This window comes from Ceratina calcarata, unplaced genomic scaffold, assembly GCF_001652005.2.
Source record: "Ceratina calcarata isolate Rehan_Ccalc_2016 unplaced genomic scaffold, ASM165200v1 scaffold25, whole genome shotgun sequence".
NCBI lineage: Eukaryota > Metazoa > Arthropoda > Insecta > Hymenoptera > Apidae > Ceratina > Ceratina calcarata.
The window spans coordinates 1,138,661-1,151,351 of NW_017147017.1; the positions used below are offsets into that span (position 1 = coordinate 1,138,661).

At 38.1% G+C, this 12,691-nt stretch overlaps 2 protein-coding genes across 7 annotated transcripts in view; one reads left to right on the forward strand and one right to left on the reverse strand.

Moving 5' to 3' along the window:
- Positions 1 to 1,054: 1,054 nt before the first annotated feature.
- Positions 1,055 to 12,691, reverse strand: part of MCU (mitochondrial calcium uniporter) — a 42,784-nt gene continuing 31,147 nt past the window's right edge. For both annotated transcript variants that reach the window (XM_018021096.2, XM_018021097.2), the window contains 5 exons: positions 5,611 to 5,787; positions 5,413 to 5,531; positions 4,938 to 5,084; positions 4,090 to 4,293; positions 1,055 to 3,943 (listed from right to left, as the gene is read on the reverse strand). In XM_018021096.2, coding sequence (XP_017876585.1) covers positions 3,566 to 3,943; positions 4,090 to 4,293; positions 4,938 to 5,084; positions 5,413 to 5,531; positions 5,611 to 5,787 — 1,025 coding nt within the window. In that variant the 3' untranslated portion in view covers positions 1,055 to 3,565. The remainder of the gene's footprint in view (positions 3,944 to 4,089; positions 4,294 to 4,937; positions 5,085 to 5,412; positions 5,532 to 5,610; positions 5,788 to 12,691) is intronic.
- Positions 6,720 to 12,691, forward strand: part of jv (javelin) — a 22,680-nt gene continuing 16,708 nt past the window's right edge. For 2 of the 5 annotated variants that reach the window (XM_018021093.2, XM_026811889.1), the window contains exons 1-2: positions 6,720 to 7,301; positions 8,065 to 8,167. In XM_018021093.2, the coding sequence (XP_017876582.1) occupies positions 8,088 to 8,167 (80 nt within the window). In that variant the 5' untranslated portion in view covers positions 6,720 to 7,301; positions 8,065 to 8,087. The other 3 variants (XM_026811891.1, XM_026811888.1, XM_026811890.1) reach the window with 3 other exon arrangements.

Here is a 12,691-nt window from a genome sequence, read left to right on the forward strand (position 1 = left end):
AAAATAACGCTTTGAAATTGGTCTTATTCTAACTTGCTGGCGACCTAGTAAATTATTAGTATTTCTCATAAACGCGTTTTCTCTACGTTTAGTCGCTGACTAGTCGACATACATTTTCCAGTTTATATAATGAACATATAACTAGTTAATTCTTTTAACACCTCGAAATTGTCTATTAATTATTTGTAACGTAAAATGGATTGAACAGATTCAACGATGTGACAATGGTTGTAAATGTAAAATGCGAATCAAATTTTTATTAAATAGGATGATGAGTTATTCGAGCGGACGGATAAGGGATTTTTAGGAAAGCAAGAGAAAGTTTCTTAAAGAGACTCTAGAAGTAGTAGTAATCTATGTTAATCCTAGGTAAGATACTTTCGTGAACGATAATCTAAAGCATAGTAACATTAGTAATATGCGAACCTCTTTAGTTTAATTTTTACATTGTGCTTATAGGCAGGTGCACGAAATTCATTAATTTTGTATTGCAAAGATTTAGTGGATAGTTTGTGGTCGTCGGACGCTAAAATTTCATTTAAGCGAACGTGCAATCTTACAAGCGATTGAAACGGTTTAAAAATCTTTGACAGAACACTTGAGAACACATTGTGACAATTGTTCTAGTTTTAACGTTATAAGCATATATTCCAGAGAATAATAATTTTTTGTTATAACGGCTAATTATTTATCGTTTTAAAGTATTTAGAAGAATTCTTTGAATTTTCAGCTGTAATTAATGCGCTGGTTTATTAAAATCCGTTCAATGCGAGAATTTGTATAAAATCTATCATTTCGTTATCACGTTCAGTAGGTGCTGCCCCCATGAAAGAAGGCAGAACTGAAACACCCGCAAGTACGAGATTTCAAATAAAGAGTTACTTAAAAAATAATGTTTCTTTTGTTTAAATTAATTTGTAGTGTTCTACAGACTTTCAGGTTTAATTCGAACCCTAGAAGGTCTAGATTAATTTACTAAAGGCCAAGATATTAATAATATTCTGTGATTGATTAAATTATATTTGTAAAAATGAAATAATTGACAAGGAAAGGATTGTATTTCTTAAATATTGTAGTTTATTTTCAATCATCCTGTCTTATGTATAACTAGATATACATGGACGTAAATCACAGCACAACTGAACATCGTATAAATACTTTTATGCATTCGTAGGGATTTGTTCTTTATATATACAAGATTCACAATTAACGTGACAATTTTCGATGCAGCTGAACTCCCAACTAAACATACCTATGTTACATGAAGTCAATTGAGATTCGAAACATCGACAGCTTAGAATCTACAGCTAGTAATTACTCGCAATCAGCTTGAAGAGAATTCGTGTCAAAAGAACGCGTTTGTAATTGTAAAATGTTTAAGACCGCTAATTAATCAATGTAAGAGACGAAAAAGTCTTTGAGATGTTAGTAACGAGATTCTCGATGTAGGATAATTCTACGCATTACACTACGTAGTTGAAAATTGGGAACAAGTGTAAGTACTTACTTTTGTGTTTCGTTTAATCGATCTAATACCGTGTGTTGAAAGGAATTACACAAATCGGCCTGGAAACACGTATAACTTCAAACTATCATCACTCATGATTCAGTTAGGCGTTTCTTTTGTGTAAGCTCCGAGGGAACGGCACAATGAGAACGTTCACAAAATAATCATACATGTACATTAGTGTATAGGATATATCTTTCATATGTACAAAAACTTGTATACGAAATCGTTTCCTAAAGATCGTAAAAAATATGTTAGAAGGAATAGCTTTAGCGAGGACAAGAAATTCGTTCCTGGAAGCTAACATTTATAGTTACAAGTATCACGTACAGCCCTCTGCAGCGATCAGTTTTAAATGTACAGAGTGTCTCGATGGTTCATCTTGCCTCGAGACACTTTACACATCCTTCCATCTCGAACGAATTTACAACGATTTCAACTCGAATGATAGAGATAACAATTGGCACTAGATCCTTTCGCTGAAGCGATTGTCGAACAGTATTTAAACGGGATGAAATATGCGTTTTGCAATTACTCTTGTGCCCGGAAAATAACGCTTTGAAATTGGTCTTATTCTAACTTGCTGGCGACCTAGTAAATTATTAGTATTTCTCATAAACGCGTTTTCTCTACGTTTAGTCGCTGACTAGTCGACATACATTTTCCAGTTTATATAATGAACATATAACTAGTTAATTCTTTTAACACCTCGAAATTGTCTATTAATTATTTGTAACGTAAAATGGATTGAACAGATTCAACGATGTGACAATGGTTGTAAATGTAAAATGCGAATCAAATTTTTATTAAATAGGATGATGAGTTATTCGAGCGGACGGATAAGGGATTTTTAGGAAAGCAAGAGAAAGTTTCTTAAAGAGACTCTAGAAGTAGTAGTAATCTATGTTAATCCTAGGTAAGATACTTTCGTGAACGATAATCTAAAGCATAGTAACATTAGTAATATGCGAACCTCTTTAGTTTAATTTTTACATTGTGCTTATAGGCAGGTGCACGAAATTCATTAATTTTGTATTGCAAAGATTTAGTGGATAGTTTGTGGTCGTCGGACGCTAAAATTTCATTTAAGCGAACGTGCAATCTTACAAGCGATTGAAACGGTTTAAAAATCTTTGACAGAACACTTGAGAACGATTGAACATGTAAAATTGTCTTTCAATAAAATACGAGTATACGAAAATGAATGATTAAAAATGATCAATTCCATGAACAGCATTAGTATTGAGTCTTTCATCGTTTGAAACGATGTATGAGAGCAGTCAATGAAAACTTAAGTACACTATATTACGTCCTGTATGATAAAATTTCTTTCGATCCGATAGAAAGTAAGGAATTATATACCTATGTATTTACATTAACAACACTGCTAATATCGTCATTTAGATGAAGTAATGTCACGCGACGAGAGAAGAAGTGAATATTTAAATAAAAATGTTTGAGCGTTCGTTTGTCTTAAAATGTATCGCGCGTCTACTTGTGCGAATTCGGAGGTAATTGAATTCTAACTAAGAAAATATTAACTTATCACAAGTGTAACAGTACAATATACACGCAAGAGTAAGGATAACTCACTAGAAGTAGAGCGTTTAATTATCCTTTCTTTAGTATCCCGGAACTTCGTTAGATAAAGAGACAAGATTACCTTGCTCCGTCGGGAGAGATAATTAAATGTCCTGTCTCCGGTTAGTTATCCCAGACATCGACTCAATCCTTCGACACTTTCTTTCTCCCTCTTTCTCTCTCTCCTTCTCTCCTTTGGGTAGACAATGATATAATCATACGTAGAAAATGGTGTAATACCTATGTACATCTCTTCTCTTCTTCGACGTCTTCCAAACGAAGTCAACAAGATTGAGCATCGGGCAGGCATAATGTACACGTACTCGTTGATTAGGAGCGTCGTCATACGACTTGGAAGACTCCGTCGAGGATTCACAGCTTCACTCTCCCCCCTTCGCGTTACAAGTCCTGAGTGCAGTTCTTTTTTTCTCATCAAGAAATCCCTTTAAAAGTTTCCAACAGTGATTATTTTTAGGATCAATAGCCCCTCGAGTCTTTGTCCATCCACAGCAAGCTGAATCGGTTCTCCTCAGGAGCCGGTTTCTTCCGGTCTTTCTGTTCGAAGATACCCTTTTTGGGAAGAGTTCTTTCGGGACTGGGACTAGGGCTAGGTGAGGAACTCGGCGATCTTGAACTACTTGAGCTCGAGCTCGACTTCGACTTCTCCCTCTTCTTCTGCTCCATTTTCTTCTGATGTTCGTACAAGGGTCCGCGGATGATTTTTAGGGTGGTTTCCAGCTCATATGCACGGTCCTTCAAGAGGTTGTATTGATTCAGATCGATACCCATTTTCTTCGCCCTTTTGTGAAGCGTGATTAGTTGTCGTCTACTCAGCACGTCTGGTAGCATGTATTCCTGTCAACAATTTGAAATAAATGATTAAATAAAAAAAATTATAATATTTATTAAATCCGGAAGAAATAATGTGTTAAACACGAACGAGTCTACCCGCTAGTGATTCGATTGAGTTATTAGTACGTGGAAAATTGAATTTGTGCTACCTCTTTCGTTACGACGAAGTAGATGAACCAGGCCATTGTGGTGCCATAAGTCACGAAATACGTAACTGGTTCCATTATGTCCCAGGAGTATTCCCACCAGGTTAGCCTGGCCAAACCGCTAAACTGAACCGACATCAGAACGAGACATACCCAGATGAAAATTTCCGCCCTCCTAATCGCGGTGTTCTCCAATTCTTGCAGCTTCTTTAACGAAATTAAACACGAAACGTTGGCACAATAATTTGCATAGCTAAAACAGCAAATTATCTCCTTTAGAATAGGAGTTTATCGTGATCAATGATTTGTTAATTGCAAGTATTTATCGCTTTGAATGTATGAGCAACGTTGTGAACACCTCACCTCGTTTTCATCCATTGTTCGTTCGCTATCGTTGTTGCGTTGGGAAAGGGCGGAAGAAATCACGCTCCGCATTATATAATTAAAGAGTTTAGAAAATCGAGTACGCGAAATTGCGAGGATATTATTTTAGCAACAGAACAATAGTCGGTTAAAAATAAAAATACGAGGCTTAATTATGCTTATGCACGATGGATAATTAAAACTGAACTGGTTGAGAACGAATTAATTCAGGAGGAGAAAACGAACGATAAAAGAAGGCGGCGTTTAGCCGAATAATTGTGCACGCGTGCCGAACCGATGGAATGCTATGTAACGCTCCTTAAATTTCATTTAGATTAGACGCTCTTCCTATCGGCTCATTGTTACGAATTTAATAGTGGTTAATAGCAGGTTTACGGCTCGACAAGCGAACCCTAACTTCCGAATAGCTGTCTAAGTTTCGAAATGGTGATTAGAAGTTAAACAAAATAGTTCCGTGTATAGTTTACCTGTTCCAGAGGCTCTAGTTCTAATCTGACGGTCTCCAGCTCGGCCAACACTTGTTTTTCCATGTCAGCGTATCGCTCTCGAACGTGAAATGCTTCGTATAGTTGGCAAACTAAAGTCTGGACGTCTGATAACTTCTGAATATTCTCCTACGAGAGGTTTCATACGAGTTTGGCATGAACAAAATGTGAAACACAGGAACAAAGAAGTATGCAAGCTCTAATTCAAATGTGTTCAAATTAATCACTACAGATTAGATCTATGATATCGATTTAAAGAAGAAATGCTTTGATACGTCAAATATAAAAAGTTTACAAATAACGATGTAAAATAAGAAAAGAATTAATAGAGATTTTATATTATAAAATATATGAAAATAATGATTTATTTAAAAATATAATAAAATTTTTCAATAAATTATGTAAATGTTATAAAATATAATTTAAAATAATTCCTTGTACATTATATGCACCTCACCATTGGTTGTTCGTGATGTAACGGTGGCGCGACAAGATACTCCATGTCGTTTATGATCAATCGAAAATCGTCCTCCATCAATGATTCTATCGTGTTATTCGAACCTATCCTGATTCCATCTGGAATCATTGTAAAACCCTTTACGTAAAACGACTTTGTATAGAAGAGTTCGTGGGGAGCGCAACGTCCTCAACTCACCGACGGTTGTCACCGAGGCTCTATCGATGCCACGGTCTTCTCTCTTCAGCATGTGAAGGAAATCGCCGACCGTGTGGGTGATTGGTTTCAGGGTAAACACGCAGTGCTCTCTTCTCGATGGCAAGGGTACCGTGATCCTCGGTAATCCTCGATGATATATCACGGTCACATCTGCAGCTGTACATTTTAGACATAAATATTTTCTCTCACGCACGAGTTTCGTTATGGATTCAATTTTGAAATTGATGCGAGAGAATGTTGAACTACTTTTCGTTATCGAAACAGGTCGGAGTGTAAGTTTCTCTTTTTTCATTCCAACGTCCTAGTCTCGTTTGTAAACTCCTTTCATTTATAAGGAACAATTAATTTGATGCGATTTTCGTTTCTTTCATTCGACAACGAGGTTCAATTGTTATCCAGTTCTCGAAGAAAGAAAAGAGTTTCAGAGTTGTTTTTACGAATTCGTTCGCGTGATGATCACACGATCGAGAGCTGGATCACGTTAACCTGGTTAGCAGCGTATGAGGAAGGTATTAGAGTGTGGAGACCGGAATGGGACGAGTGTATGGATCTCCTCGTTGGAAGCAGAACGGAACCGAGCTCCGGCTACACGATCTTTGGAAACGTGCATCTACGAGTCTGGAACACTGCCTCGGGTGCGAAAACCAACAGAGATCTGTTTGCTTAAAGACTGTTCAGAATCCCCTGAGGGAAAGTTGATTTTCTCTATTTTTATATTTCGAAGGGTGGAAATTGAAGAATCCGAACCTGACCTCGTGCTTCATTTCTCTCAATTTTCTTTCAAACACGGTAGTAGATTTTCCAATAGCAATGGAATGCCCTGCTTGTGCAAGAGCTTTTGAAAAACGTATAATAGCGTGAAACGAACCGGCGGAAGGAATTATGCTCGCTGAGATCGAGCAACGACCGGCCTGTCGATCGACGCTTGCATAATAACATGTGGCTCGGTACGAACTTAATTAAATTCTAGTTCTCTAAAATCTAATTCTGAAGCAGAGTACGTTTTATGGAGCTTCTGAATGTTCAGCATATGCGAAATTAAAGTATCCTAACGAAGAGAAGTTCTATTATATTGTTAAACTGTTTTCAAAGTTGGCACACTGATTTTAACTCTTAAACTTGTCGAGGAAAAATGTCGCAAATTGAATGAAACCGCGTGCGCGAGGTTTCAAAATTTACAGAGAGTTTACGAGCAGTTCCGGTCCCGAGAGGGAAACCGAATGCGAAACAGGTTTCAAACGAGTGTAATTCGCGACTACGAAAATAAAGGTAGTTTCGTTTAATTAAAAATTGGCCCATTGCGTTTCTCTGTAATGAACGACTGCAGCAGGCGCAACGTTTAGCAATTAGTCCGCCCCCACAAGTACGCTGTTCTTCTTGGAAGTGGCAAAGATGCTACCACCACCCGGTTCTGGTGTCGTCCTCCCTTCTTCCTCGTGAAAAGTTCGCGGTGGTGAAGTTTCCCGTTTCTGGTCAGTCGAACTCTGGATTCTGATCAACGAATAAGTGCGCGCGACGTACTACAGGATTTTTCGATTCGGACCGGTGACCATAGAACTGAAATAAGGGAGAGCTAGTATCTCTCTCTCTCTCGTCTGGTGTTTACGCATTTTCAGTGATCGCGTGTGTTTCAGCGATGCAACACTGATCGTGGGGAGTATTCCCCAAGGGTAGGTGAATAATCATACAGGCAAAACTTGCCCCTTACGCAAAACCAGAATTTCAGGACTCTGTTGTAAAATTAAATGCATTTACCTAACTTTCATTAATGCCTTAATTAGCGTTAATGCATGAGAACTAAAAGTTTGTACATATGTAAAAATTACGGAAGAATTTTCCGCATTGATTCGGGAAAAGAAATTTCGTCAAAAAGCTATGCAGATTGGTTTCTCATTAAAATTCTTGGGTCACGAACCATAGGTTCAGACCCTTTCTGGACAAAATTAACGTAGGAACAACTCTCGTTTCCGTTATAAGATATTTGCTTTCTTATATCCGTTCGTAGTTTGATCTGAACTGCGAGAATGTACCAATTCCTTTACGCCATCTATGCATGGACACTGCCATTAAATATTTGAATACTGGAAATACATTAGGGAAGCATCTTTTTAATACATTATCCTCTTATATTTAATACAAACATCTCTTAATTTCATTCATTGATTGGGAACTGAATTAATAACGCTGCATCGAAACACAATGATCTCAATCATAAAATTATTGTACGCCAATCGAAGCATCAATATTTGCAATTAGTATTGCGCGTAATGCAATTAATTAATAGTAATTCCGTGTTTGCAAACGTATAGATAATATTGATTGAATGCCGTAGTTGGATACAATTACGTTTTACTGGCGGATGGAGCTTAACAAGAATTTATTAAGTATTAAGTTGCATTGCAATCATGTAATAATATTTAATATTATTCCTAGGTCTCGACGTTTGAGGGTCGACCATGGGTGGAGTACAAAGCGGAACCCATACCCTTGGAGAGGCATTATGGGTGCAAGAGAGGCAACGTCAAAAATGCCAGAGGTCAGTAATTTAAATTTTAACCGTAAATCACGAGTGAAGCCTCGTAACTCCGAGACTTAAGCAATTCATTTAACTAGATCACTTGGAGTAATACGAATTCCACAAGAAGGTTATTAAGAATTCCTCCTTAATTAAGACACGTGTATTTAGTAACAAGACGACAGCTAAGGAGAGATGGAAAAACAAAAGGGAATGAGACAAGGGAAAGAAAAATGAAGTGTACAATAGAAACTAACCGCGGCGTAAGTTAATTGTAGCTGCGCGTTAAATAGAAGGTGCAGAGCAGCAGCGGCGGTTGGCCCAGATTTTTAATGAACTCGAAATATCGCCTGGTAGGCAGAGGCACTTGCTTCTCAACGGTGCATAAATATCAGAGCAGAAACTATACTACGCTGTACCGGTGATGGCCGACGATGATATTACTTTAATCTACTCCCGGCTATCTTTCATTATTCACGTTGTTGTTTCATTGGCCGTTGCTTAAACACGAGGAATTCACGCTAACGAACAATTATTGCGGCGCGCGGTTAGTTTCCGAGTTGCTGCCTTTTAGGAAACTCTTCAGGCAAGCGGCAAGAAAAAAGAACTTGGCCCGATACCGTTCGAACGAGATGCTGCTTCATGATTAGTGGCCGATTAATTGTTAATTAGTGGAATTTCGACACGCTCAGGCTGCGCTTATTAGCGCGGTCGTGGTCTAATTACTCCTGGGACCTTGCTCGCTCGTTCCCGCTTTCGGTTCCACCATTTTTTATAATTCAACCGCTGCGAACCGATATAATCGACGCGCAGGGAGTAACAGGATTTTCGGATAAATTAAACGCACGGAAAATGTATAAAATTGTGAGATGAAAAATCGTACGTTGCAAATCATAAAGAATGTAAGGGGTCAATATCTTCATTCCTATCTGTAGAAATTTCTTGTGTGTATCTCCATTAAGATATGTGAAAAGAAGAAACGGAAAATTTATTCGTTTAGAAAGCATATCAGATAGAATAAAATTCTTCTAATAATCAAGTATCTATTGTAAATTCACGACAAGGCGAATTTCCGAGATATGTGTGCATAGACGGAAATTGCTTGTCGTTAACATGTTCGGCACCGCGAGAAATTTGAAAATGGGTCAGGAAAAAGAAATCCCCTAAATGGTATAATTTTACATATTATGCCCCCATCTAATAGTTATAGCTATCTCTTTACTTGTGATCATTAAAATTGTAATTATCTATACTCGTTAAACTCTTGCACTTTCTTCCATTAAAACCGAAATACTAATTCATAATTGAATTCGGAAATAGTTTTAAAATTTGTAATTTCTCGGCGGATTGCGAACATGTCGCAGTTTCGCTAATTATAAGTGCTTTCAAATTAGATGGGACTTGAGGAATTGGTATTTGCGATGCTAACGAAGGTTTTGCTTCTCGTTACAAACTTGAATTCTATTTAAAGAAGAAGTTTGATGAATCAGAGCGACGAGTAGAATCGGTTCGTGAAGGATCAATATTGATGATAATTTCATGAAAACTTCATATCGTGGCATTAATTATCACGACCGCGGTTAATGAAAAGCAAATCATCGTTCCGGACAGTAGTTCCCGGTGCAATTACAACAGGAACTTCCTTCGGTTTCATATGGTTTTGTATCAGGAAAACATTTACAACAGAAACGGGCGAAAGCGTTCTCGTTAATGCGAAATCATCTTTATGAAAGTTTAAATATTTAATCATTGTTCAATCAATTTGCTTGTTAATTAAACGTACACATTTCTCTTGGAAAAATACGTACTTTTACACAATAATTAATAGGTATCAATTTAAAAAATGTTTTCCGGATAAAGATTTCGTTTATCATTCCAATAAGTAATATATCATTCCATAAGTGTGATTCAACTTTTATTATACAGCAATATTGGAAATTGGAGGGAAATTGAGGAGTAAAGGAAAACGAACAAACGAGCGACGGATCGTTAATTAGCATAGTGATTCGCGAAGCGGATTCGAAAGAACGAAACGCTGTGACAGGATGGGGGAGGAGAGGCAGATACACCGGAACACACCGGATTTCCGTTTTAACGCTCACGTCTCTTTCCCTTTCTGATTCCACGCAGCTGCGTGCAGGACAAAGGGAGCGTGTGCACATCGAAATTTGTTCGCGTCCCGTCCCATGAAACAGTCATTTCTGTCCTGAAACCGCGGAACGACGCGCTGCATTCGCGGATGTGTACGATGGTGATTCGCCATGTTCGCGGTGAAGATCGTTTATTACCAAGTGACGATGGAATTCGTGGACGAGGATGCCAGGTACCGTTCGATTACAAAATCAAAAGCATGACCCCTGACGGGGGTTTGTACTTTTAAGCTGTGATTGTTATCTTCTGTAGATATCCAGCGGTGTTAATGAAATACGTTTTGTTAAATTCATTTTTATAGCGCGTCAGTGAAAGCGATTAATTGGGAGATATCATCGAGTGAAAATAAGAAACGAACGAACGGAAAATGATCTTCATGAAACAGAGATAATGAAAAGAATTCAACTTTTAATTTCCTTTCAAACATTTTATTAAAGCGAGAGTTTTGCTCTCTTTTCGATATCGGCGTTCCTTTTGAGTAAATTCTCGGATTATCAATAAGGGGATTGTCGATCAAAGGATTGGTGCCTTGTCATCGGTTCTCGCGAAATTTCTTTTATGAAGATAGGAACGTGGCCCCCATTGTGTAACTTCCTGTTGTTCGCCGGTGGTTTCGTTTCCTGACCTTTCCGAAGTCAGGAGGAATCACGCGACGGCGATCAACTAATGTTACTTTCCATTTTATTTAACAACTTCAACATAACTCGTCTTCATCATAATTCATAATAACGTTCGTAGTTTTATAGAAAAATCTATATATGACTCGCAAAACGAAAGATTAGAAGTATTCGTTGTAATGGTTATTAAGAATCAATTGGCTGATCGATGGGATAAAAGAATTCACGCTCGATGATCAATTCGCGTTTAACCTCGTCGAATTTCCGTTTACGTAATAATAGGATCGTTACACGCACAGACATATTCTGTTTTTTAGTTTTCGTGACGAGCACAAGAAGTTACGTAAAATAGGCAGCGAGCCTCGAAGCGTGCGATATTAAAATTGATGTCCACATTAGGCAAGAGTGGTTCCTGGCTCGAATAGAATCCTACACGAAATCGTTTCCAACCGTTCTAGTAGTTTTCCGTAGTTCTATTAACCCTCTTCTTGTTCATAATTCAGCTACAATTGCAGAATTTCCATCCTTCATAAAGAATGCGTCAGGGCACGAAATTCCAATTTCAATTAGCGAACCAATTAATGTAATAATGAAGCAATCGGTCCAATAAATGAACAATGGAGTACGCAATGAATGATCGTGGTCACGAGGAAATGTTCTGCCGCGAACCGCAGCCTCTGATCGCTTCCGGTACTTGATTCCAGATATCGAAAGTGATTTCAATCGATTCCGACAAGTCGATAGACGTCAATGACCCTGGGTTCAATTACATACGAGCGGTTGCTCGAATTACTTATCGCTTTCACGAGATTAATTGCTCTGACTTTTTTATGATGAGATCCAGGAATCGTTATTGATATAGGATAGGTATTTCTTCGTTACAACTTATTTCTTTTACGAGTGAACTATTCCACCTGGTTTACAAGTGATTCGATGGGGTTGTTAAGTTTATATGGGGCTGCGTTTTTGTTTTGCATATGTATCCCTGGTAACATGGTGAATCATCGAAAAGGGGTGAAAGGGGGATCAAAGAGGGGGTGAAATCAAACAGCCATTGTTTTTAGTATGTTCTTTAGTTGAGTACGAACCACTAAGAATTTAGTACTTCGTCCTCAGTGTCCTTTCGTCTTCAGGTAACTTCTTTTATTTTTTACTCTGGCGGAAACTGATGTTGCTTCGATGAGGAAAGGCACGAAGACGTGGGTAACGCATTAACTCGTCAGAGAAAGCGTGCGATGGTTGAAGCGCGTGCGGATGAAGCGTTAGCGTGCACCCGGAGAGTTTTTGTCGCTTACACGCATGTCTTTTTACCAAGTTTCTCTAAACAAAGATTTCACGTTGCTCCCCGAAAAGCAAGCTAAGAGAGAAGTAAAAATAGTGGAGTGTGAAACGCGAGTACGGAGGAAATAAAAGCCGTTCGATAGGAAAGTATCGTGTCGTGCATATCCAGGTGACTCGGGTCGTAAGTGGTACCTAGGCCAAGGTGCTTGGCCACCATGGTCACTTTCTTCTTCGCGGTCTCACGTGACACCGCACTCACGACTCGTTCAACGAAGAAAAACGATTTCATATTTAATAAATTCAATTCTTGAACAAAACTAATTATTTTCTTATTGTTCAAAGTGAAGGTTGACGGTTTATGAAAACGTGCCGATTGACACCGTCGTGCTTGATTAAGGATGTATAGGCTATATACTTAAACAATGCTAACATGTTGAATTTGTTATTATGGATTCCTATTACTATTAAAAAGCTACATGCAAAATTTTAAATCAAT